General features: G+C 39.6%; 1 protein-coding gene across 1 annotated transcript in view; it reads right to left on the bottom strand.

Annotated features, from left to right (window-relative positions):
* Positions 1-5570: 5570 nt before the first annotated feature.
* The window catches only part of NEDD9 (neural precursor cell expressed, developmentally down-regulated 9), a 44621-nt gene continuing 24088 nt past the window's right edge, over positions 5571-26103 (bottom strand). Inside the window, exons 3-7 of the mRNA XM_006909264.3 lie at positions 14353-14454; positions 13765-13866; positions 11719-12960; positions 10244-10333; positions 5571-7939 (exon numbers count right to left, since the gene is read on the bottom strand). Of these exons, the coding sequence (XP_006909326.1) occupies positions 7430-7939; positions 10244-10333; positions 11719-12960; positions 13765-13866; positions 14353-14454 (2046 nt within the window). The 3' untranslated portion in view covers positions 5571-7429. The remainder of the gene's footprint in view (positions 7940-10243; positions 10334-11718; positions 12961-13764; positions 13867-14352; positions 14455-26103) is intronic.

Here is a 26103-nt window from a genome sequence, read left to right as displayed (position 1 = left end):
ACTAATGTTTAAATGCCCCATTCACAACCATTGTTCTTAGAGACTCCTACTTCTTTACTAGGGATTTAAGTCACAAAGGGCCCAGGCAATTCTGAAAAAACCTCTTAAGTTCCCTGGGTCATAAAAGAGACACATAAACCACTTCTGGATGGTAACTGCTGGGGGAGGGATAGATGGTGTCTGGTGTCTGATGGTATCCTAACTGCTAGGCAGACCAGAGAAAATTAGGGGGAAGTTTTTATTAAACATCATTTCTTGCTGTCTCTTGTCTTCCATGAGGAAACAAAATAAGATGCCCTTTACTGTTAACTCAGTTTTCTTAATTACAGTTGTTGGGAGATGGCTTAAATCGTGTTGTGTGGTATGGGTTCCCCCAGCTGCCTCCCTGCCCCCTGCCCTCACCAGGCTACAGAGGAATTTGTTTTAGAGCCTGGTAATAGTAAACTCTGAAATAAAAGTCAGCATGCTAAATTTTTTCTGTTGCCCTTTTTGAGGTTTATCCCCTGTGTATTGGCCTCTACTCATTAAAATTCTTTCAAGGTTTTTTTTTTTTCCTCCCCCTCTTTTTTTCAACTACAAGATAAGCATGTGTGCGCCTATACGTCAGGACCTGGGAGGAAGTAAGGTAGGCCTCACATAGCCTTCACCTGATACCGTTTGAGGTTTCTTAGCCAGTGTTGCTTCCTTCCGCTTGTTCTTAGCTCAGCCCAATGTTCAGTGCCAGACAGGACTGAAGTTTTATTTCACAGGCTGGTTCCATGGAGATGTCGAGAACTTGGGTGCATCTTAGCTCAAAATGGATCCACATCCATCCAGATGCCCAAGCCAGAAACCCTCCATTTAGCTGTCTCTTCATCAGACACCGTATCCAATTCCTCACCAATTCTGTTGATTTCCCTTTCTATATTCGTGGAACCTATCCTCTTCTTTCTCTCTTTATTCCTCCTTTCTCTCTTTATTCCTCCTTTCTAATCCAGGCTACCTTTGCCCTCTCTCCTAGAACTGATAAAAGAGCTTCCTAACTGAACTTTCAGAATTCACAAGACTCCTCCTTAGCACCTGCCACACTACAGAGCGATATTTTCAGAATAAAGTTTGCATTTGTTCGTATCATTATTGCCACCTTATCGAGAAGACTTCCCATGTATTAAGCACCTCCTCTTAGACGAAATCCCTGGACAGGCCAATCAGTCTATCTCTGCCTATATTTCTCTTTCCATCTATATGTATTTTCTTTTTCTTTCACTTTCTTGGTTCCCATCTGAAAAGTACTTTTATTTTAAAACTCTTCATTTAAGATTGACCTTCCTGAAGCATTTCTACAAAAAAATCTTAATCCAAAGGAAACTGGGGAAGTTCATCCAAATTAACCTTCTATTTGCTTTATTTTTATTGTAGGACATTCAGTTTATGAGAAGTGGACTGAGGAAACAATAAAGTATGTTTATGTATTTCTGTAGGTGCCTTGTATAGATTCAGGGAGAGGATGGGTGCTAAAGGTCAAAACAGGTGCTGCCTGTTGGCCTGTTGGTTCTAAAAAGCTGTTAAAGGTAGAGGTATTAACTTTGATAAATAAGGTGAGACCAACGATGATTCTGTGCGATGAGTCTCATTACCAGGCCTCATCCTTTTGTGAGGGTTGAGAAACAAAGATAAACAATCTGAACATCCTAGACCAGGTTTTTATAAGTGTTAAGAAAGATAGTAGATCTTAGGGTCAAAAAAGTTTTGGGAAACAGTGGATAAGACAGGTTTCTTTATTGCCCTTAGAGCCCTTAATATTCTCATGAGTATTATGTCTTTCCAAGAAAGCCATGTACAGTTTGGTATTTTCCAAAATGAGAACACAATAATACATCTACTAACAACTTGTTTCTCAAAATATCTTGAGAACCTAGAATATCAAATGTTGCTTTAGAATCTACATCTCTTGACATCATTATTTGTTTCACTCTTTTCTGATTCCTGTGTCAGGTGTCTTTCTCTCCCCTCCCCTCTTGCTGCCCCCTTTCTCCCTTCCTCTCTCCATTCTCTTCCTTTTATCCTTTCATAGTCTTCATTATCTGTCTTATCGCTTTTGTCTCACTTTGTGCCCCCTGAGGCCTGCTCTTTCTCCTGTTCGAAATAATATGGTGTTTTGTTTACTGCTCAGTTTCATTAAGCCAACAAATATTTGATATGCCTATTCTGAGTTAAGCAATTCTCTGAGGGTGCAAAGTGAAAAGCCCCAGTCCCTGTGTGGTAATTTTTAGCAAGCCCTTCATTGCTCCCTAGACCACCTCTGCTGTGCTCATTCTTGATTGCCAACCTTTGCCTGGCTTTCTTCTGCCTTCTTTCCATCTATTTAGCCCTGACTTTGCCATCAATCTCTTTAACCCCTTCCTTTGCATGTGCCTGTTTCTAACCATCTTAGATCATTTTTATTTTCTCACTCTCTGTACTCCTGAAGTCTTCGCCTGAATCTTTCAGTTGGGCATGTGCCTTAAATTGTATAAAAGGCCTATTTACTTTTGGTCTGAAACAAAGAACAGCAGAGAGCAGATATTCCTTTCTTTCCTGTCCATTTGGTGCCCAGCACGTTGCTGAGCAAGTAGAGACACTGTTTGGGAGGGTCCTTGGCTGGGACAGCCCATTGCTTTATTGATGGGCAGGGTAGATTTGCCTGCTTTCGTTGGCCAAGGAGGAAATATTCAATGAATAAATGAATCCTTGTCTTTCAGATGAATGGCAACATTTCTTTTGTCGTAATTCCTCAAAAGCTATGGAGAGTGTAGACATGGTTTATGGGGAAATATTGAAAGTCCAGATGGACTTTTACTGAGTAGGAGAGTAGGAAACCCCATTTGTCTTCCTGGCAGATAATAAACTAGCTCAAGATTGACTCCTTAGAAAGTTGAACTTTCTGATTTAAAATTTTTCTGTGAGTCCTCCAGTATTTCTGTGCATTGATTGGTGATAATATTGATTTGAAAAAAAAAAATGAAACATTAGAGTTAGTTGGGAAAATGCTTTACCTCTTTTAAAATCAACTTCATTGAAGTATGACTTACACATAATAAAATAAAGACATTTTAAGTATGTATTATTATAATTTTGACAAATATACGCATTCACATAATTATTTTAGATTTAATTATCAAGATATAGAGACAGTACTAAGAATCAAGATATAGAGACATTACTGTCCAGTACAGTGGCCAATAACCACCTATGGCTACTTAAATTAAAATTAAATAAAATTTAAAATAGTTCCACAGTTGTACTAGCCACATTTCAAATTCCCAATAGCCACATTTAACTATTGTGTACTGTATTGAACAATGCAATTTATGAAACATTTCCATCATGTATAGCGATGAAATAAAACATATTCATCACACCAAAAAGTTCCTTTGTGCTCTTTTCCAGGTAATTTCCAACTCCCACCCTTGACTTCAGGAAATCTCTGACTATTTCTGTTACTATAAATTTGATTTGTGTTTTCTAGAGCTTCATATACATGTACTCTTTATCTACCTGACATTTCTCAGCATAATGTCTCTAAAGTTGATCCATGCATGCTGTTACATGTACAATTATTTCGCTCCTTTTTATTGGTGAATAGTTTTCCATTGCATGAATAGACTACAATTTATTTACCCACTCGCCTGCTAATGCCATTTGGGTTGTTTCCATTTGAGACTACAATGAATAAAGCAGTTTTTTTTAAATGTGGATATATATTTTTATTTTTCTTGGATAAATACCTGTGATAGAAATTGCTGGGTTATACGGTAAGTATATATTTAACTTTATAAGAGATTGCCAAACTATTTTCCAAAATGGTTGTACTATTTTATATTCCTACCAGCAATGTAAGAAATTCCAGTTGCTCTTTCCTAGCAATTATTACTATTTTTTTTTTACTTGTTCTATTAATTACTGAAAGAAATGTCTAAATTTCTAACTATAATTACAGATTTTCTGTTTCTCTTTCAGTTATATTAGTTTTTGCTTCACATATTTGCTAAAACTTTGTCTTCTTTATGAGTTGATCCTTCTATCATGAAAAGCTCTCTTTTGCCCTGTTCTGAATCCCACTTTGTCTGCTAATATAGTCACTCTGGCTTTTCTCTTTTTTTCAGTTAGAATGTGCATGGTACATCTCTTTCTATCCCTTTGATTTTAACTTATCGATATATTTTATTTAAAGTTGATATATTTTATTTAAAGGTGTCTTTTAAATAACCTATAGTTTAGTCTTGCTTTTTAAAAAAATCCAGTCTGAGAATCTCTGACTTTTAAATGGAGTGTTAAGACCATTTCAAAGAATAATTGTATGTATTTCAAATATAATTGACAAAGAATAAACAGTATGTTTTTCAAGTGTACAATTTGAGTTTTGACATGCATATACCTGTGAAACCATTACCACAATTAGGCATCGATTTAATTTTTTAAGAAACTGCCAATCAACTTTCCAAAGTGTTTATACCATTTTACATTCTCACCAGCAGTGTATGAGAGCTCCATTTGCTCCCCTGTCTTGTCAATAGTTGGCATGTCTTGTCCTTTTAATTTTAGTGATTCTATTTGGTGTATTTATGTTTACTTATTGTTCATTCATGTCTTCTTTTGTGAAGTTTCTTTTCAAAAGTTTTGCTCAGTTGAAAGAAATTTAATTGTCTTATCTTGATACATACCCTTGGCTAATGTCTGTGAAGTAAATACTTTCTTCCTGTTTGTGTCTTTTTGTTTTCTTAACTGTCTCCTTAGAAGAATAAAAGCTTTTAATTTTGATGAAGTCCAAATTAATTTTTCTTTTAGAAATGTGGGTTTGTTTGTTTTTTTTTTTGCATTCTAAGAAACCTTTGTCTACCTAAGATTACAAAGATTTTCTCTTGTTTTCTTCTAGAAGTATCAGAGTGTTAAGTTTTACATTTAGGTTTATAATCCATTTGACTTAATTTTTGTGTAGGCAGTCAGTATTCATTTTTTTTTCCATGGAGAGATCTAGTTGTTGCAGCATACTTTTTCAAAAGACTTTCCATTCCTCATTGAAGTGCCTTGACACTTTCTTTGAAAATCAATTAATGTTTATAGATATGGGCAAGTATTACATGGTATATTCAAATACTATATCTATAAATCTTGGTTAGATAGCTGAAAGAGTGGGCCAAGCATTAAAAGTAATTTATGTAATTATGAATCTCTTATTTTCATGAAATATAGCTGTCTTTTAATTATTTCTTTATGTCTATTCCAGATAAATGGAACAATTTTCTTTGATTCTAAAACCACATGAATGGTAGCATCCATATTATAGCAGAAATCATCCTATCCATCACTTAAATGTACAGGCTTTCTTATTCTAGATATTTGGGTTTGGTATCATTCAGAGTCCAGAATTTTCTTCAAATGCTCACACACTTTTTAAGTGACACAAAATGAAAAAATAAACAACTCAATTTTTCTAAAACAATCTACATTTATAGTATCGATAAATGACTTTCTATACTAGGAGTGCTAAAATAGGCCTATATTTAATTCTGTGATAAAGAGAGGAAATATGGAAAAGAAAACCCAGTGGCTATAAAAACACAGATCTAAAAAATTTAATGATTTAAAATGGCCTCTATATACAAGATGCCAAAGAGAATAATACATATTGAACATTTTGGTCTTGAAAACATGAAATGTCACCACTTAGCTTAGAACAAGTCTGTCATCGCCTAAGAAATACACACTTACAATGAAATCTACAAGGACACACTTTTAAATATCTTCAAGTGTTTTTGTTTTTTAGCAAGCCCCTTTCTCCCCACACGTTTACTTGTCATATAACAATACAGATTTTAATCATCTTTTGGAAGAGCAGAGTTTTATTGTAGTTTTGAGAATGACGATAGTGGTTGTTTTGGAAAGCACCTTCTATGATAAGTTTCACTGATGTTTTATCATACTAAGATCACACATTCTTCTCTTTAAATCCTTTCCTGTTCCAATGATTTGGTTGTTTAAAACAAACAAGCTAATTCAGTCAAAGTATATATTGCAAATAAAAATGTTTCAAATAGGCAGAATGAAACCATTAAATAAGCACTGGACTGAAAGACCACAGATAACATGCTTCTTGACTTGGTAATATGTGAATACATTTTTTCACCATGTAGGAAGTATTTTATTTGTTCTGTGATGAATCTGATGGCTTGTGGTGTGTCTGTGCTGTGCCAACACCTGGAGGGGAGTGGTGACAGACTGGGAAATGGATGCTATGATGAGCAGTAAGATGATAGTGAGCTTAATATACAGGGTTGTTGGCCAGACAGAGTTGTAAAGATTAGATGGGATCTGTACAGCTACTCTAAGTGTCAGGTTTGCCTATGCATGTTTTAAGGAGGGTGCAAGATCAAGCAATAACTTCTCATGGAGTAGGATGTGGCCTGTTGGCTCTAAAGTTCAGGTGACCAAGGAATTGGCCAGTTTCTCTCAGGTAATGGAGACAGTAGCTTCTAAGTGAATACTGAGAGTCAGAAATGCTTCTACTTACTGACAGATGGAATCATGCTTCTTTTTGTGGATTATAGTCTGATGTGTCTTTATGAATTCCTGCTTCAAATAATATGGTTTTAGCAAATCTAAAAACATCATTTGGAAAACCTCATGGCAAATCACTCGAAAATACACAACATCAAATAGCCCCAGGGAAACACATGCTCTCCTTTTATTGTGATGTCCTCTCAGTGTTGAAACAACCTAGTCCTGACTGGGGCAATGACTTCTAAAAACATGTGTCTCTCCTCTCTCTAGCACCTAAAATATCAGTGTGTGGATTTACGTACACTCTCTGAAACCTTTTCTCAAAGAGGGCTTTTTCAATCAGAAGTGAGACATTTTGCCATAATGTTCCCAAGATAGTGGAGGTGGTTTCAAAACAAGGACAAGTCATATCATGCCTTGTTATTTGGGAGGTGAACACTTGCAAATATACTAGGCTTCCCAGACTTGGAAGTGACAGGCTCAGAATAAATTGCTAGTATATGTAGAGCAATATTACAACTGTCGGGTATGTTGTCTAAAAAAAAAAAAAATAATAAAAATGCAGCATTAGGAAGTGCTTACTAAGGTGCTTCTTAATTCATGATTTTTAATGGAATGTATCAGACAAACATCTACAAACAAACATGAACACACAAGCACACTCACGTGGACAAGTTTCTGTACATTTTGTCTTAGATGCTTATGTGTGTACATAAGAACCACACAGAAAAAAAAAAAAAAAATCCCCCTCTAGCTCCCTGAACTTCTGAATGTTGTCTAACTCATAAAGTGTTAAAATATTTCATTTTCATATAAAATATCTACAAAAATAGATAGTATTTACAAAAACCAGACAGTATTTCCAGTTTTCTTTAGTAATCCACTTAGTCCCCCTTTCTTCCTTTTCTTCTCAGAACGTTGCCATCTCCAGCAAAGAGCGCTTGAACAGCTGTGCGTTCCTGGACAGATCTGTCACTTGGTGGACCATTTCTTGTAGGGCGGTAGTGCTGGGGTAATGGAGGGCGGCCGTCTTGGTCGCCATAACTATAGTCTTGAGCTGTTCACAGAGCTGGTTGCTGGAGTTCATCACTTTGTTGCGAATGTCCTGAGCAGCAACCTGCCTTGTCAGCGTATCTCCAATGAACACCAGTTTGTGTGCGCTTAGAATGACAAACTTGCTGTGCGCCACGAAGATCCGCGGGGGCTGGGCTGAACTGACGCAGCTGAAGAGAGCGTCAATGGCGTTGAGAAGGGAAATGTAATGGGTCTCACACTGGTCGTAGTAGAAGCAAAGCAACTGCCTATCCTGAGCACCCACGCTGCTGCTTGTGGTCGGGAGGCTCTGAGAGGGCTTCCACTTTGAGATGTCGTTCTCCACGGGCTTTGTAATTTCTTGTTCCAACAGCTGGAACTGACTTAACTGCAAGGAAGAAACAAAGCAGGTTTCATTAAGGGAAAGGCAGTGTGCTGTAATGGAAATTAACAAGGGTTTGGAGTTAAAAGACAGGAATTTTAATCAGTAGTAAGTGTCAGGTGCATAGTAGATGTGAGGCCTTGGTCAAGTTGCCTTGTTTTCCTAAACTGTAAAATGTCGAGATTGAGAAACATGATGTCTAAAGAACCCTCCAGCTGACTTTCTATCACTGGAAGATTGGGCTCCTCCTCTGCCCTTGGACTGGAAGGCAGGACAGGGTTTAAACTCAGCTCTGTTACCTACACCTTTATGAAAGTTAAATGAGTTAATATTTACAAAGTACTTGGAATGGTGTTTGGTATATTGTTGGCTCTGTGTAAATGTTCATTAAATGTTGAGTGGTGGCAAGAGAAAACCAAATGTAGGGATCTCTTTGTCAAGTAAATCACTGACAGTTTGCTCCTTCTGGAAGAAAACTTTGACTCTGTCCCTTCAAGACCCTTAGATAAATGACAGTCCATGACCCTTTTCTATTTATCTTACTCTTTCTGTCCAGATTTATAAATGTTATTACCCAGCACTACGGGGAAGACTAACATGTATACATATATGTGTGCTATGGAAAAGAACATCTCTAAGGAAATCTGAATGCTAATTGTGCATCATAACAGCTCCACAGAGTTGTTGAAAGAAAAGGACATTTTACAGTCAGAATCAATGATTGTTGGCTTGCTTTCTTCTCTCCTCACTGCCCCCAGCTGGTGTATTATTAAATTGCAATGATAATAACTTCCAGCTATTCTACCAAGTCTCTGGAGAGATTCTTTTGCAGGTAAGGACTATCTGTGACCTGAGTTTAGGACTCAGTTAATCTTCCATCCTGAGGTAGGGCTGAGTTAGAGGAGGGATAACCTCACTCAGCTTCTTCCTCAAGAAATACACAGAATCTGTGTTCTTCTTAGGAATTTCTATGGTTTTAACAAGTTACCTAAAGCCCTATAGTCTCGCTTGGCCAAATGCCAAACATAATAAGAGACAGGGTATTGCTTCAAGATATTTAGCTTATTATGCTTTTGTAAATATGTTCATAAATATATCATCTCATTAGATAAGAGGGTGAGGGATTTTTTCATTTTTCAGAGAACTGAAGTTCAGGGAGGTCAAGTGGCTTGCCTCAGGCTACAAGGTTGGTTTGAAAGTAAGGATTAGAACTCTGGTTTCCTGAGTGCAGTGTGCCATTTCATGTCTCTGCATGCTGTTATATTTCACCTAAAAAAAAGACTTATAAATCTCAATTCATGCCTCTTCATTTTTATGCCCTTGTGCTGGTGATATTCATCATTATCTGCTCCACTCAAGCCCCACTTTTAAATGAATCCGCTCTGCCCAAAGACCTTAGTAAATAGACTTGAATATGTTTCAGATCCTGTCCTCTCACCCTTAGGTCGAATCAAAAACAGCCAAGCCATAGGCTTATGTTATTGGGCATAGATAAATAGGTAGCTAAATAGGTAGATAGGTAGGTGGGCAGGTAGATAGATAGATAGGCAGACAGACAGACAAAAAGACATCAGACAGACAGATAGATAAATAGATAGATGATAGATGATGATAGATAGGTAGATAAATAAATGATTGATAGATAGATGATAGATAGATAGATAGATAGATAGATAGATAGATAGAGACGGCCCAATCAGACTCTTTTAAAGAAATCTGATGAACCATAAAGGAGTTGACAATCAGCTGAGCAAGCTGAAGTGAAAAGCCATCTATAAACAGGGCTTTGAGTTGCCATTTATGGGTTCTGTAAAGTTATAGGGGAGCCAATGAATAGATAAGCAGAAGAAGCTACCAGAAAATAGAGGAGAAGAAAGGAGATTTAGAGAGAATCAAAAGACATACAAGGAGAAAGAATTTACAGTCCTAGTTCTCATTAGACTTGGCTATATCTTCATTTTCTGTTCTTGAATTTCCCTCCTGTGGCCTCACTAAATAATCTGTTCGCTTGGGCTAGCTTGAATGGGTCTTGCTCCTTGAGATCAACAACCTGAACTCAAACAGTCCTAATGTGTTAGATGTACAGGCTTAGCCTGGAAAAATTGCTGTTTGGATGCAATCCAGGTATACCAGCTGGATTACTAAAACCATAAACCTTCTCTTTGTTCTTACACCCTATTATATGCCTTGGAGCTTATTTATACCAAAGTGTGCTGGAAAGATCAAAATCATGATCTTTTGAAGTTATACCTTTCTTATTAAGCAGGAAATCTTTCAATACCAAGTGGTTTTTGTTCTGACTGAACTTACCTGATGATGTTCCAGCTGCATCTTGTTCTGTTTGATGATATTTTCTTTTTCCAACAGCTCTTTCTGTTGCCTCTCAAACTCCTCTTTACCCTATTATTTTTCAACATAAAGAAAACATTACATCACCACTATGATTCACTTATGCTAACAATTTCATTGACAAATATATAAATAGTCTTTCATTTTCCACTGCCTTGGCAATTTTCCTGCATGCCCAATTAGGCTCTGTGAATCTCAGACAGGGGTGACGTGCTCCTCGGCCAGACTTCCAGAGTCACTATGTAGGTTGGGGCTGCAAACGAAAACCTTCTTCCATGGTGGGTGTCACACTCTCTGCTCCCCTTTGCCATTTTCGGAGAGCTATCCATGATCCCCTTCAAACTTCCTTAACCAGTAATATTTCTCATGGTTCTTTTCTAATATGTGAACCCATAAACCTCCTAATGTAGATAAGTCTAAATATGGTCCACACTGCATTTCTAGTTTCTTCGAATCATCTACAATTCTACAATATATTACTATTTCCCAATATGCAGAGTTGGACAACCAGTCAGGTGACTGTTTAATGCCTCCATTGACTCTCTCCCCTACCTTTCCTTAGTACCAAGTGTGGCTCAATGCTCTCTTCTCCAGTCTCTTGCACTCAAGAAAATTGTAGTTAAATCGTCTTCAGGATAATATGTGGCTCAGTCAAATGAAAAAAAAAGGTAGAATAACGTAGTAAGCCAAATTCTAAATAACGAAACTTGGTAGAAAGCTTTATCCCTAGAGTGAAAGGGCAAGCTGTCAGGATCCTAGTTTAACTTGGTGAAATTTCCACTTGTAGGAGGCACACTGTGACTGCCCAATTTCCCATATGCAGGTTAAGTTCCAGGATAATTGGCAAACACCCAGTGGTCTTCAAGGTAAGTCAGAAGTGGGGTTAAGTATTCCATAAGTAATTATAGATGTACACACACACACACACACACACACACACAGAGTAGAGCTTATGAGACCTTAGAAATTCTCTAGTACAGAGGCTTTCAAACTTTTTTCTTAACCGTGAAACTCCCCCCTCCTTTTTTTCAAATAAAATATCATGTGGAACTCTATTATAAAATGCAAAGAGAAGGTGAGCTGGTATGATTACCCAAGGGCCCACTATTCTTTTTCGGGAGTCTCTTACTGCTTGTTGGAGACATATCAACGGGATCTAATACAACCCTGTGCTTCATTCATTTTGCAAATGAAGAAATTAAGGCCCAGGGAGGTTATATAAGTTAGTCACATAATTAGTGTCAGAGAAAGATCCTGTGCCAAGGACTCTGGTCTCTCAGGCCAGTGTTCTTTCTCCTGTACATTGCTTCTAATTCGTGAACCACTTGGATTAACATTAATCCTATTCTCTCTTCTGGCAGTGCAGCCTACCAGCCTTACAGGCCTTAGTTCTGGGCTCTCTGAATGTAAGTGCTTTATGAGTCTGGTTGCTTTACCTGTAGGTGGACATAGTCATAGTCATCCATCCAGCTCTTTTCAGAGCCATCACTGCTGCTACAGTCAGGGGGCTGGTCCTTGCCTAGGCTTGAGGGCAATGGCTTGTTGAGGGTCTGGGCCTTGTGGTCCCCAGGATGCAGCAATTGCATCTGGGATCCAGCGTGTGGGTACTCAGTGGAGTTCATGATGCTCTCAGGCCCGTTCTTCACATGCGAGCTGCCGGGGCGTGGTCTGAAGAGGGCCTCTGCATTGGTGTTGATGGTTGTGGTGAGCTGTTTCACATCATCGGGCACTGTCTTTGCCACCATCACAAACCGATCAAGGTCATCACACTTGTTTTGGGGCTTATTGACTGCCAGGATATTCAGGGACCAGCTGCACTCATTTAAATCATGGCTGGTTTGGCTCAGAATCTGGTGGGAGTCTTCCACTCTTTGGAGCTCCCGTTTCATTTTGTTGTAGAGGATGACTTCCGAGAGGCAGGAAGCATTTGCTACGGCGCCCTTGGCAAAATGGAGGTAATCCCTCAGGAACAGCTCCACCTTGTCTACCGCGGTGCGTATCTCATTGATGTGTCGTTCCATGTATCCGTAACACCGCCAGTCTGTGGCGACCAGTGCCATTAGGCTGGAGACGCCCATCTCCAGAGTCTGCTGGAGCCGATGAAGTCTCTCAATGGCTGTGTCTGGATCCAGTAAGAGTCTTTTGTCCTGAGATGGGGAGGCTGACAGTGAAGAATCCTTTGAGGTGGTGGAAGATGTGGACATGTTACTCCTGGTGCTGCCGGTACTGGAGAAAGACAATCGATTGATCCCATCTACCACATCCTGAGAGCCTTTAGCATCTGTTGGGTTGTGCAGAGGGACGTCGTAAACACCGTTTCTCTCTGCAGGATTTGCTTTCTCACTGGTTTCTGCTGGCGGTTCCAGAAACTGAACCCCTCGAGGGATATCATATGCGTCATTCTGAGTGCCCATTGATGGTCCCAGCTGTGGGGATGGGTGGTTCAGGGAAATGTTTTGATGTCTTCGTGTTGCCAGTTCAGCAGCTCCTGGAGCATCACAGTTATATTTCATTTGAAGGTCCTTCCCCACAGGCTTGGTGCTAGTCGGGGGGATGTCATACACAGCCTCAGGCCTGATGTCCGGCCTTCCGGCTTGTCTCATTGGAGGCGGGAAATCATACTCTTTTTCCCTGAGCCCGGCTTCATCTCGGCAAGCAGAGGGTGGAATGGCATATACCTGAAAAGTAAGTACAAACCAAAGCTAGTGAACATGCAGAAACAACAGCCCATTATAATGAAGGCCTGGATTCTCAGTCCTGTTTGCTGGCACCTCTGTCACTTCCACCCACGAATGGGAAGTATTTCCAAGGCGCTGCTCTGTTCCCACTTCCCTCGTCCTTAATAAGTGCACTCTGCCCCTGGCTTCAGTGCTGCCTGTTATGTGTACCCTCGTGGGTGAGCTATTCTCTCTGGGTCCCAGCCCTACATTTCTGACCACCTCCCGAGTATCCTTCCTCAGTGTATCCAGACTGGGAGGCAGGTAATATGTTAATGCCCTGGACTAAGTGTCAGATGACCTGAGGTCTCTCCCTGGATCTACCAGCTATGTGATGGTCAATAAGTCACTTTAATGTTCTGAGATACACTTCTCTTATCTGTAAAACAAGGATACCTGTACTTCCTGTGTAGGCTTCCCCTGAGGGTAACAGAGTACATCAAGTACATTAACTCATGTACATGGACTGAGTAAGCTATAACGCCCTATATACATGAGATATATTAGTTGCTTGCCAAACTGAATGTTTTACCTTCTTATTGGTTTTCCTTATCAACTACCCCATTTTTTTAGTGGGGACCCCTACATATGGAATCCCTAGAGTTATCTTTAATTATTGCCTTTCTTTCTTCCCTCTTACTTTCCCTCCAATTTCTTTACTCCTTCACAAAGACTAGTTTTTCCCTTTTGGTTTTCCTTTCTTGTTTTATCCCAATTAACACACACACACACCCCTTTTTTGCTGCTATGTAGGAGCTCACTTACCCCTTTGGTAGGAGGGATGTCATAGACCCCTTGAGGATTTATCTCTCCCACTGGAACTGAAAACACAGGGCCTTTCACTGATGATGGAGGGATGTCATACACCTGAAGAGAAAGACCTGAGTTACTCGGAATAGAAATGTCTTATACTTGTCATTTTTTATATTACTAAGTTTTTAATTGCAAATTTATTTATCAACTTATGTATACCCTCTTTAAAAGCATTCTATGTAATACAGGGTTGATGAAACTTTTCTTTTTAAATTTCATATTCTTTGACTTAAATTGAATATAAAAATGATCTTAAGTGAAATATCTACACTGTCTGTACTTTAAACTTTAGTTGAAAATTACATACTTCCTGAATGATAAGCAACATATCTTTGTCAGATAAAAACCTAGGATTTCCTGATAAAGCAAATCCAGAAAATAATTTAAATAATGTTGGCTAAAATGGCTCCTAGATAGACAACCTAAATCAAGCTTTTTATGAAATATACATAATTTGTAATTCTCCTTTCCTCTGTAGCCCCTAAGGTGTGCCACCCTGAAGTGCTCCTCTTCCCTGGTGACTACAGTCCTGGTACATACCCCTTGAGTGGTATGGGAAGGAGGGATATCGTAGATGTCCTTTTGATATCTGGATGGGTACTCGTACACATAGCCGTGGCCTGTCCTTACTGGGGTTATCACCTGTGGGCAAGAAGACACAGAGGGGTAAAATTCCAAGCCTGAGTCCTAGCCTCCTCATCAGAAACTCCTCCCTCATCTCTCCCCTATAAAAAGAAAGAAAGAAAGAAAAACCCAAAAAAATAGGGATGAGAGAAAAGGAAGGAGACAAGGGGACACCAGGTCGGTAACCTTTTAAATCCCTCTTGAATCCCAACGAAGAACAAGTCCTTGAAATATCTCTATCCCCCTTCCTCGTGGTAACAAAATTATCTCAAAGTTGGTCAGATAAATGTACTTTAAGAGAGAATGACTTTTAAATTATGAATGTCCTATATCATCTCTTTGGAGCATCAAAAGCACAGCATAATGAAAAAATTTTTTTTAAGGTTCTGGAACTATTTGTAAAGTGAATAATGCAAATAGAGTTCAGCTACTTAAAATTCCTCTCATACCGTCTCCAGGACGCCTCTTCATCTGACATTATTATGATTGTAACTAAAATTCCATAGGTCACTAGGGTATTTTTATGAAGCTAATGCTCACACAGTGCTGTCCTTAGAAGCCCCCAGGAGCTTTCACTCTAACTTAGAAAACAAATAAAATACTGAGTCAGGTAACCTCCAGGAACAGAGTTCAGGTCTCTAATCATATTCCCCTTTCCGCCAGGGAAACAAACACCTCAGACAGCATCCACATCCAAAGGATATCAGAAGTCAAATACACCCATCATGACTCTGATATCTGGAACGAATGTCAATGAAAGAAATCACACCCAACAGGCTCATGTTTTCATATCTATGTACTTCATGTGTCCTAAGCTTCGGTAGAGAAATTGAACTAAAACTCATTTTGAAATATATTTAATCCTCCAAGGGTTTCTAAATTACCAGAGTCTTGTTTCTGCCTAACCTCTGGCTCCCAACGACTAACAACACCCACCTCAGTTTTGCCCAGGACGTTTCTGAGAACAGATCTTGCAAATTAGGAAGAGTCAGTTATTCCCTAACAGGCTGTCATCTTTTATCCTTTCTCTAATGTGAAAACTCTGGCGTAGGGCTGCCTACAGAACTATGTGAAAAATGCTCCTGTCTGTCTTATGCTGAAATGAGTGGACCTCAGCCAAATGCACCACTGCGCTTCTCCCTGGGGGCAGGGGGAGCGCTTTAATGCCCAAGTTCAATTTGGTTTTAAATCCCTGCTGCTTGTGGCTGATTCTTGCAATGAAGGCAAAAGAGATTAGTATGCAGTCACCATCCCATCAAATCTCTCCACTGCCTCCAGTTTAAGAAAAGAATCTATTGCTTTAAGGTTTGTTGGCACAGAGCACACAAAATTATTTTATCGAGGGGCCACTGTACCATGCACGACAAACTTTCTTTTTTAAAGCCTTCGCTCAAGAAAAACATACTGTGTTTCTAATGCCCTTATGTAATATTTTCCTCACTATTGTCTAGGGGAGAAATGAAGTACCTTCTCTTAGTCTATCTCATCAGCTCCTCTATTTATAACTCTATTTTGGCTTTATAATAGAACCTGCTCACAACGCAGCTTTTGTTCATTCTAAAAGTTTCTAAGAGTAGATTTTATCCAAGGTTGCCAAGTTAGCAATAATGTTAATGGAAAACTAAGGCTGGTTATGCTGAAGGCCAAATGAATGGCTTTATCTTTAGAATAGAAAGGGAGGGGGGTTGGGTGGTGTTGGTATCTGAAAATAAACCTTGGTGAAATGTAAACATATAGCATGACCTCAGGAAGGCAGGGTCACGGACAAGGCGTTTTCCTGGCCTTTGTGGATCTTCCTTGGCAGAGAGCATTAATGCTTCCCGGTATTTAACATCTCACTTCCTGACAAATGTCACAGAACCCCAACTTGCTCTCTCTTTCTCATTTAGAGGATGCCTGTGGTCATCTGGTTTTTAGAAACTTCGCATTCCAAACCAGTCATTTTCCTTGTTTATGCATTAAAAGAAACAGATGGTGAAAACCACAGGGGGAAAAAGCCAACAAACTACAACCTCCCCCGATTCCAGCATTCCCAATGTTACCATCTAATTCACATTGGTCCACAAATGGCATTTAAATGGGACCAGCGTTTTGCATCTGGTCAGACACATCCAGAGCACACAGCAATCCACTTTGCAATGCCTGAAAGAACACAGAGCTGGAAATCTACTTTTGGATACTCTCCACTATCCATTGCTTGGGTCACTTTTATGCCAATTGTGTGTTCTCTCCTCTGAGGAAAGTGCTGACTGTTCTGTACCTTACAGAGTATCCAGTTTTGTGGTTCATCGGGCCTTTTCTTCCTGCTTGACATAGTACACAAAAAACCTTTCTACTATCCCAGAATTACTGAACCTCAGCCTGCGAAGAACACCACGGTCTAGCTGAGGGGACATAAATTTTGGAAGAATTCTCCTGGGCGATTGCTCGGCAAGGCATTGATGGAATTGCTACACAAAGGGCATTTTAAAACTCATTTTCTCAATGAAACCAAGTCAGATTTCTCATTTCCTTTTTCCCTCCCTCAGTTCGTTTGTTGTTCTTTTCTGCATTCCTTTCATTCTGTGTATTTATTTATAGTTACAAGGCCTCAGCCTTAGGAATGACCAAACTGACCTCTTAGTTCATTAGTGTTGCCACAAAGGGGGCCAAATTGCAGGAGTCCTGGGGCTCTATGACCTACCGACTGCTACTGCAACTGCTTTTCTGATTACCCTGGAAGAAGATCTGCACTTTCCAAATGTGGGTTTTCTGTCCCAATGAGGACTCTGACTTTAGATGTTAGTACCATTCTTGTCAGTCAATGGAGGAGTCTGAAGGCTGACACTTTGAGAAGAGCTATAAAGCAGAGAAGAAGGGCTGACCGTAGACATTTAGAACAAGAGTCTATTTAATAAATCTCCAAGGCTGGGCTTTGGCAGGGTAGGATCAAAAGTCCAGAGACTGGGTTATGTTAGCTCTCTAATTAATCGGCTTGCATAAAAACAGGCAAACAGACGGCCTGCCCCGCCCCACACTTTGATGTATTTGATTTACACCATTTTGAGCCTCAGATCATGGGCAGCATGAGCTGTTTTTAGAGACACTTTAAATACTTTCACGTCTCATAATTTTGAGAGCCATGCATGCTAAAATTTTAAAGAAGAGTCTGTGTTTGGGGTAGCAGCCAGGGCTAGGAAACCCTGAAAACCAACCCGTGTGGGAGTCAGTGAGCTGGAAGAGAGGCCCCCGGGGGGTCTGTCATTCATGTTGTCTCCACTTTTGGTTTGACTGGGCTTGCCCCTGGCGCAGAGCAAGGGCCTGCTGCTTACACGCCAGTGAGGCTGAGCAGGTAGGGTGAAGGGAGAAGCAAGCTGGGGTTCTGTGTAGGGTAGACAGAACTCACACCCTACTGACAGGAGGCAGCCATTTGTCAGCTCCGTCCAACTGCCATCCTGAGAAAACATACCCTGTGTTGCCAGATCTTTCAAAGTTTCAGGAGAAGCCAAAAATCTGGATTGTTATATAAAATCTGATTTTTAAAATTGGCTCAAATATTTCAACAACATCTTGGCCAAACTAAACATGTCTCTGGCCCCCAAGATGCCGGTCTTTGCCTTCATGTGTGTATGTCTGCTCTCTTCCTTCAGGACCTTGAAAGCTACTGAGGGCAGGCCGCACGAGCTCTTCACCAATACCATGCCATGGCAAGACCGAACTACCCTGTTTTTTAATATATGACCTACCTTCATACCTCTGCACCTTTAAGCATGCTGTGTCTTTGTCTAAGATGCTCTTCTTTCTTCCCTCATATTGAAATTTTATTCGATTTTCAAGGCCAAGCCGAACGCTTCTCTCCCATGAAGCATTTCCCAGACAGAATATCTCCCTTGTGGGCATTCCCTGAGCATATTATCTATACATCTCTAATTGTACTTATCACTTGTGGTTTGACTGTTTCAGTACATCTCATCACTTAGCATTGTTGAGACAGAGACCATTTCTTCTTCATTTGTATATAGACAGCGGGGCCTAGCATATTGCCTTGAATATAGTAAGTCTTAGATAAATGTATTGATTGAATATATTAACAAAACTAAAGAAAAACTGAAGGCTTTTCTTAAGCAAGATAATGTGGAACCAGAGATGATACTAAACAAGACCTGCCTGTGTAGGATAAGGTTGGTTTCTAAGTAAGTTAGCTCTAGGTTGAGTGGGACCTATGGGATGCGGGGAAGAACTGTGTCTTATCAGCCATGCATGGTAGCATTGAGCAAGGAGGGAGCCAAAAAGCCAAGTGACTGTTAGATAAAGCTGAGAAATCAGAACCCATGGAAGAATTATCACCTGCACCACTATTTGGTGCAAACCACTATTGGAAGCTACGTAGGGCTGCTAGATGGTTTCCTTTTCCCCAATCTAGAGGCTTCGTGTGACACGAACATCTGTGTTCTTCTCAGCCAGAAGCCAGAAACATATGGGGGAGTTTTGCAAAAAGAAATCAAAACAAACTCTACTTTTTACCTTAACATCAAGAGGAAAATACAATAGAAAGGAACTAAAGAAGTCATGCTTCTTTAGTTCTGAAAAAATGTGATAGGCCCATGTCATGGGAAGCTGTATACCAGAGGCTATGGCCACATTAGGTCTTTAGCTAATTGAAAGGATTGGGTCTGATGAGCGGAGTGGTTGAGAATATTAGCAGTACTCAGGCAGAGCTGGATCTAAATCCTAGCTCTACCATGTACTCGCTGTGAGAACATGACCAAGGTATTTGTCCATACTAAGCCTGTTTCCTCATAAGTAAAATGGCAAAAATAATACTTATAGGATATTACGAGCACTAAATAAGATCAAGTACATAAAGTACTCAGCATAGTAAACCCTTAAGCCTTAGCTATTTTTATTATAATTGTTATCTAAGTTTGCTTATTTTACTTTTGTACTTAAATTGTGGACTACGTAATTTGGATCAACCATCCCACAGAAGACAGCTTAAGAAAATGAGGAAAAGATATTAAAAAATCTTTTTAATGTCACTGAAGTGTTAAAAGACAGAAAAGAATTACCAGGTCAAAATTGGGAAGCGAAGAAGGAATTCATAAACAGAAGCCCAAATTTTGAGGTTGCTTTTTCCCAGGGGCATTCGCTGATCTGAAATTAGTGTCTAAGAGCCTACAGTGTGTTTTTTTATAGTTTTTTTGAGTGAAGAGGAACATTGGACTCTAGGTAGTGGCTCACCAAGGTAGGGACCCTGATAACCATGCCACACTTCAGGTTGGGATTCTAAGGGCTATGTGCAAAAGTAAAGATTAAATGGAAGTGAACCCACCTTGCACAGGCTGAGGCTAGGTTTTAAGTCATCGGGGTAGGAAAGAACATCTCAATGTCTGAAATTAGAATTATGTGTGCCCATGAGGCTGGCAGAAGGAAATAAAATTCTCTCTGGAAGTATAGAACACCTTTTTAGGATTTCTTTAAATGATTTGTATAAATATTTAAGAACTACAATGTCTAACACACAATCAAAGATAACCAGGAATGCAGGAGACAAGACAACAGAAACAAGACAAACAATGATGTTTTCTTCCTAAAATGATGAGGTCATTGTTTGTGTCTTAGAGATCACAGATCTCGAAGCTGTTTGCTTCAAAATGTTTCATGATTAAACCATCAGAGAAAACAAATGTTAATCATTCTTTAAGTCAGAAAGAATTAATCTTCACAGATGCATAAAATGTTTCTAGTGAGATCTACGAGGCAGTGGGAATTTCAAATCAAAGCAGTAAATGACAAGAGACTTTGGCCCTTAATAACCATCAGTAGATTTACTTGGGTTACTGTTTTACTCTGGTCATATCAGTGTTGCCATTGTCACAGTTATCACCATAACAGCCCAAAACACTCCAGTGGAAAACCTCAGGAGAAAACATGCTTTATAAGGCTTAGAGATAAAGATATTTATTCAAGAAAAAGACGGTGAGATCCCAAACCCAGGACATTTTATTGAATTTCTTTTCAGACAAGGTGTTTTAAGTTGAAGATCACAAGCTGAGTTTGTCAAGAGGATCTCACCAAGAAGTAGGGCACATACCCATCTGGTGTGTCTAGAAGCAAAATACTTTCTTGAAAGACAACTTCTGCTCACATGGTATCACTTGTACCATGGTCTCAGCAAGTCCACTTTGGGGCTGCTTTCCTTGGGCATCCACTTCCCCTCCTTAAAGTGGAGCTGGTGGGGGTCTGGGACTGGGGACATCACAGCAGTGGATGCCTTGAGATTAGGAGAACTTCAGCTTCTTGACTGCATGTTGCCAGTTTAAGGCAGCACTGAGGGAAGCAGGGAGGGAGCAGGCTATGCCTTTCATGAAGGTAGATCTTCCTTAGCCCCTAAGAATTCTGCAAAAGGCGATTAATAGGGTCTCAGTTTCCACCCTGGTCTGCTGTGCTTTTTTCTGATGCCAGCCCTACCGCCCACATACTTATCACAACTTCTCATCTCTCTCCTCCAACACTCGTTCCTGTTTTGACTCCTTCCCACCTTCCATGCTACCAGCAACCCCAAGGAAGAACAAGTACAGTAAAAAAGATGCAAAAATATTCTATTGTTTGACAGAAAGAATTGTGTGTTGTGGATGAGAACCTGGGATGGAATGGGGAGCATCACAGGTAATTTCAGCAGCATGGTCCTATTTTAGAGTTGTTGTTATTATTATTATTATTATTATTATTATTATTATTATTATTCATAGTTCTATGTATGATGTATATATGTATAAAAAATTACAAAATCATGAAAACATAATTTTCATAATTCTAACAAAATTAAAAAAAACAGTAAGACATCTAACTTGGAAGTGTAAGGAGGAGTGTTTTGTAACTGTTCTAGTTTCCGTGTCCCATGATTTAATACTCTGTGTCTAAGTCTCTATAATCCACAGCAAGATTAAGAATGACCTGAAGTACATAGTCCTATGCTTCTGGTATCTAGATAATGCCTTGAGAACTGACCAGTGGAGTTTACCCATGACTCTAGCAGAACAAGAATGTGTGTAACCAGCTCCTGGCGTTCTACCCCAAGGCCTAGTCAAGAACTAGGCAACCCAGGTGGTGCTCAGGAAATATAATTGATGAGCAATTGATGAGAGGTTAAAAAATGCCACTGTGCTGTAACGATTACAGTACAGATTATAACCTTGCCACTAACAGTACCTAAGATTGTCTAAATTCAAAAGTAGGCTTCACTGATTAGCAGTCATCTATGCATTTTTCTTGGCATATATGGAACAAGTAAAATTAGATTGCTTCCCATCTAACTCTACTCTCCCCAAACCCCATGTTTGACTTATAATTTTATACTTTATGTATTTATTTTTATTTCTGGGTTTCATGCATTAACAAGAGTATTTAGACTTCTAAAACTGCCTGTTGGAAAGGACTTATTTCACTTAAATGCCTTTAAAAAGCATTAACAGAGCCACCACAGTATTTATTAGATCTTATAATAACCTCTTTGTCTTCAAGCCCATGAACTGAGTGACCCTTTCCTATTAAAGAAAACCGTAGGAAAAGAAACATCACTATTATCGCTGCCTGCCCATTAGAACTTGGATCCCATTTTCAGAAACTGCAGAATTATAGAAATTTGTCTGTTTAAAATCCAAGATTACTCGTTGCTTTTCTCTGACCAGAGGAAAAGCCACATGTTGCCTATACTGAATTTATTAATTCTCTATAAATTCTCTCTGCCCAGCTTGGGTGTAGCAGTGAGCTCATTTATTTACTTGCATAGCAACAATATAATGAAAACTGGGTCTGGCTGTAAAAAGCCACCCTCATGGGCCACATCCATGGCTAACCCTCCCTAATGCTTCTCTTGTGTTCATCAAAATTTCTCCCCCTCTGTTTTTGGGAAGCGATTTACTTTCCTTCAAAGACATTCTGATGTCTGGTTTTATGGTAGAACTAAGCCTTTTGCTAGTTACATCTAAATCATGGCCAGTCTCTTTTCCCAAATGAGGAAAAAGTCACCAACTGAAAGCTCAAAAGTGGAGCGGGCTCTTGGGTCACTTTCATTTGCCACTGCATTTGGGCTGCAAACCACTCAATGGAAACAGTGCCCCAATTGTTAAGGCCCAAGCACGTCTCCCCTGCTGTTTTCAGGAAGCTCTTTGTGTAGCAAGTGCTAAAGCAATATTTAGTTATGGAGTGACCAAGCGCCAAAGAGCAGCTAGAAGCATTTAATGTGAAAGAACATGATGGGAAATGACGTCTGGGTTCCTAAGTGGTTGAGGTCTTTCTCTGGGCAAAACCTAATGACAGCTGGGTAGAGCAAAGCCATTTTTTTTTTTTTTTGATATCCCATGAATGGACCAAAATGTTCTTTGAATAAAAACTATAAAAGTCACAAACATTTTGGTTCTTTTGATGTCTAAATAAGTCCAACAGGACACTAAGTGCTAAATCTAGATTTTGAAATGAATTTCAGAGAGATGCCTGGAAACTGCCGTAAAGGGAATGTGACTATGGAAAGGAGGCAAGAGAAGAGAATTTCTGGACCTAAATGCCTATGGGTATCGCTCCTTCCTTAAACAGGAGGCCTGCCACTAGAAGAAAAGACATGATGGCTTATGGAGAAAACTGCTCACGTGGCAGTTCTGAAGGGCACTGACCCAGTGCTGTGGCAGGGCTGTCGCTTAAAGAGACACCAGACCCACCAAAGGCCTCTGCCAAGGCGCAAGGATTAAACAGAGGAAAATGGGCAGAAAATAGTAAGTTCCAGGATGAAGTACTTTCTTAGCTCTGGTAACAAAGAAGGGATAAGAGTTCTCCTTAATACCCGGACCCAGAATGGGACCGGGTCTGCAAACTCTGGTTTTCCCTGGCCCAGCATATACCGGCCCTCCCTCCCGTGTTCCTGCCTGCTCCTTGCTTTCTATTCACATGGTTTTATCTTCTAAAGGAGACTGTGGTTTCTAGATAGTAAGGTGGACTGGATCTTAAAGGAAAAGTAAGAAGGATTTGCCAAAACTAAAGGGTCAACTGAAATTTATATCAGTTCCTAAGTATCTTTTATTTAAGAATCTTGAGGCCACTCCATTTCATTAAACTTTTCAAATGACTCTGGGAAAGAATCAGATAAGGATATCTGGATCATAAAATTTTAGCAAAGACCATTAGAGATAATCCAGCCTTACTCCCCATTTCACAGTTGAGAGAGCTAAAGTTCAGAGAGGTTATTCAGCTCGGTAATGCCAGAGAAGTGAACAAGAGCTTTGGTCCACTGGGTCCAGTGGTTCCATAGTACTTTCTTCAATGTCCTGTTGCCTACCCTAGCAAGACACACTAAACTTTTACTACTTTTCTAATTTCACAAATAAACACTCTTCAAGAAAGTTACTTCCTTATCTGAGAAGCAAAAAATAAGATTTGGGTATCTTACTGTTTTGGAGGTGCGGGGGGAATGCCCCATTCATTGGCAAGCTCATTATGGGAGATTTAACTATATATCTGGTTAAATGAAGTTATCCATTTGAAGCAATTTGAAGTCATCCAAAAAGTCCGTATTTACAGTGGCAGAGAAAGCCAACACAGCAATGTTCTCAGTAATGCACCATGGTCTTAATGACCCGCTCAAGATTTCTGGATCAGCTTTCCATGAAACCGACCATTGCAGCTGGGTGGCAGGCATTTCCACATTCCTTAACTCAGATTCCCTCAGCGCTAAGACTTCTCTAAGGATCTGAGGTGGGAATCTTCTGGAGTGACTTTAATTCTTCCTGGCCAACAGGATGCTTTTTAGCACCCAGTTCTGGTGAGCTGAACTTGCTTATGAAATATCTAAATATTCCCTCCTATTTTAGGGCTTGGCAACACCAACCATTAGCTGGGATGTAAAAATCATTAGCTTCAGAGTCAGACAGACATAGGCTCAAATATCAATCCTGCCTCCTACTAGAGGTTTGTCCTTTAGCAAGTTAACTTACTTCTCAGACCTCAGATCCCTCCCTTATAAAGTGAAGGTTGTGAGGAAAACCTTATGAGACTGTTGAGAGGATTAGATGAGATTATGTATATAATGTCCCTAACATGAAACCAAAGCTCGAAGGCACTTTCAGGTCACCCTTTTAGACATAAAAGTATCTTGAAAACTGAGTGAGTAGCTAATAAAACATGCTAAAGGCTACACGGTCAATTGGTGGTAACTCTGAAAACAAATAACTATTCTGATAAACAACTGGGCTAAGCACACCATGCTTTAAGAAAATCAAGTATTATAAAAATTATTCAAATAAATAAGATGTGATTATGGCATTGCTAAAGGATTTTTTTTTGCTCAAAAACGGATGTATTCTGGGGTCCTTTAAAGAGAGGACTTCTTGGTACTCTTGAGTATTACTAGAGTTACAATTTTTAAGGAAGACATAGTGTCCTAAGTGAGTCACACCTGTACTCCTTAAACAGAAGCAGCACATCTGTCTTGAAAACCAGGTTTATGGCACAACTGTTTAGAACCCAGGGCATTTCTGATGGTATCTAAGTCTGCATTTTGCACAATATACTCAAATAAGTCCACTTTTTAAGATGTGTTCAACCAGTATTAAGTCTGAATTTCACCAGATCAAGTAAGTAAATGTTTTCTTTTCTCTCCCTCCCCCAAAGAATTAACCACTTAGCCAGATATCATACTACACACAATATCTGACCTATTCACTCTGATAAGCACCGTCGCTTAGCATGAAATCATTGAAAAAGGAAGGAAGATTACCTCTCTTTGCTTTGGTGTCAGTTTATAACAAGTTACTAATGCACTCTTAGAAGTATTCATTATCACTGAGCTTTATAACAACTTGCAACTGAGTTTGAAGACCTTGGCACTGAGCAAAAGAAAAGGACCTTTGTTCATTTTTAAGGAGGTATTACAGTTTGCTCATCCACTGGCATGGGTGACTCAATTGGGAAGAGATACTTCTCATTTTCAAAGTGAGCTCATAGAGTCCTGCCCTCGAATTGCTCAAGGACTTCAAATTTTGTGTAAGATTTAAAATTTATCTCTACCGTTGAGTGTAGAGATTTTAGATGAAAGTTCATTCCTCTGCATAGCCCCAAAAACCATGTGTTGAGGAAATAAATTTATTTAAATTAGGATGGTTTTTATACAGAAATGCGCAATTCTGAAACATGGTCATACTTTATTGAATTTATAAGTAAAGAAACTAGAGGTACCCTCTGCCCTGTCAAACTGTGATTTCTCCCTGACAGTTTTCAGGGTGTGTGTGTGTGTGTGTGTGTGTGTGTGTGTGTGTGTGTGTGTGTGTAGGAAGGGAACATAAGAAAGTGAGGTGAAATCAGAGTTTATCTTCTCTGGGAGCTTTCATTTCCTCTAAGTCTATTTTCACTTGTTGGTAGACAAATCATACAGCTAATATACAGCAGTTAGTTGGCTGGTATCTGAGCGTTGATTTAGGCAACCAGATTTCACAATGCTTCAAATCTCAATAAGGGAAGTTCTCGGCTCTTAACCAATGGCTATGGGTGTGTGCGTGCGTGTGTGTGTGTGTGTGTAAAATTCATGATGACTAAGTGTCTAAGAAGGTACAAACATTGTAGTTAATCTATTTCTGGTTCTTATATTACCTTTCAGGAATGGGCCTAGAAGGCCTGGCTAATATCTTTGAATCATTTCCT

This window comes from Pteropus alecto, unplaced genomic scaffold (assembly GCF_000325575.1).
Source record: "Pteropus alecto unplaced genomic scaffold, ASM32557v1 scaffold121, whole genome shotgun sequence".
NCBI lineage: Eukaryota > Metazoa > Chordata > Mammalia > Chiroptera > Pteropodidae > Pteropus > Pteropus alecto.
The sequence above is the reverse complement of the archived record's forward strand: the minus strand, read 5'-3'. Positions and strand labels throughout refer to the sequence as shown.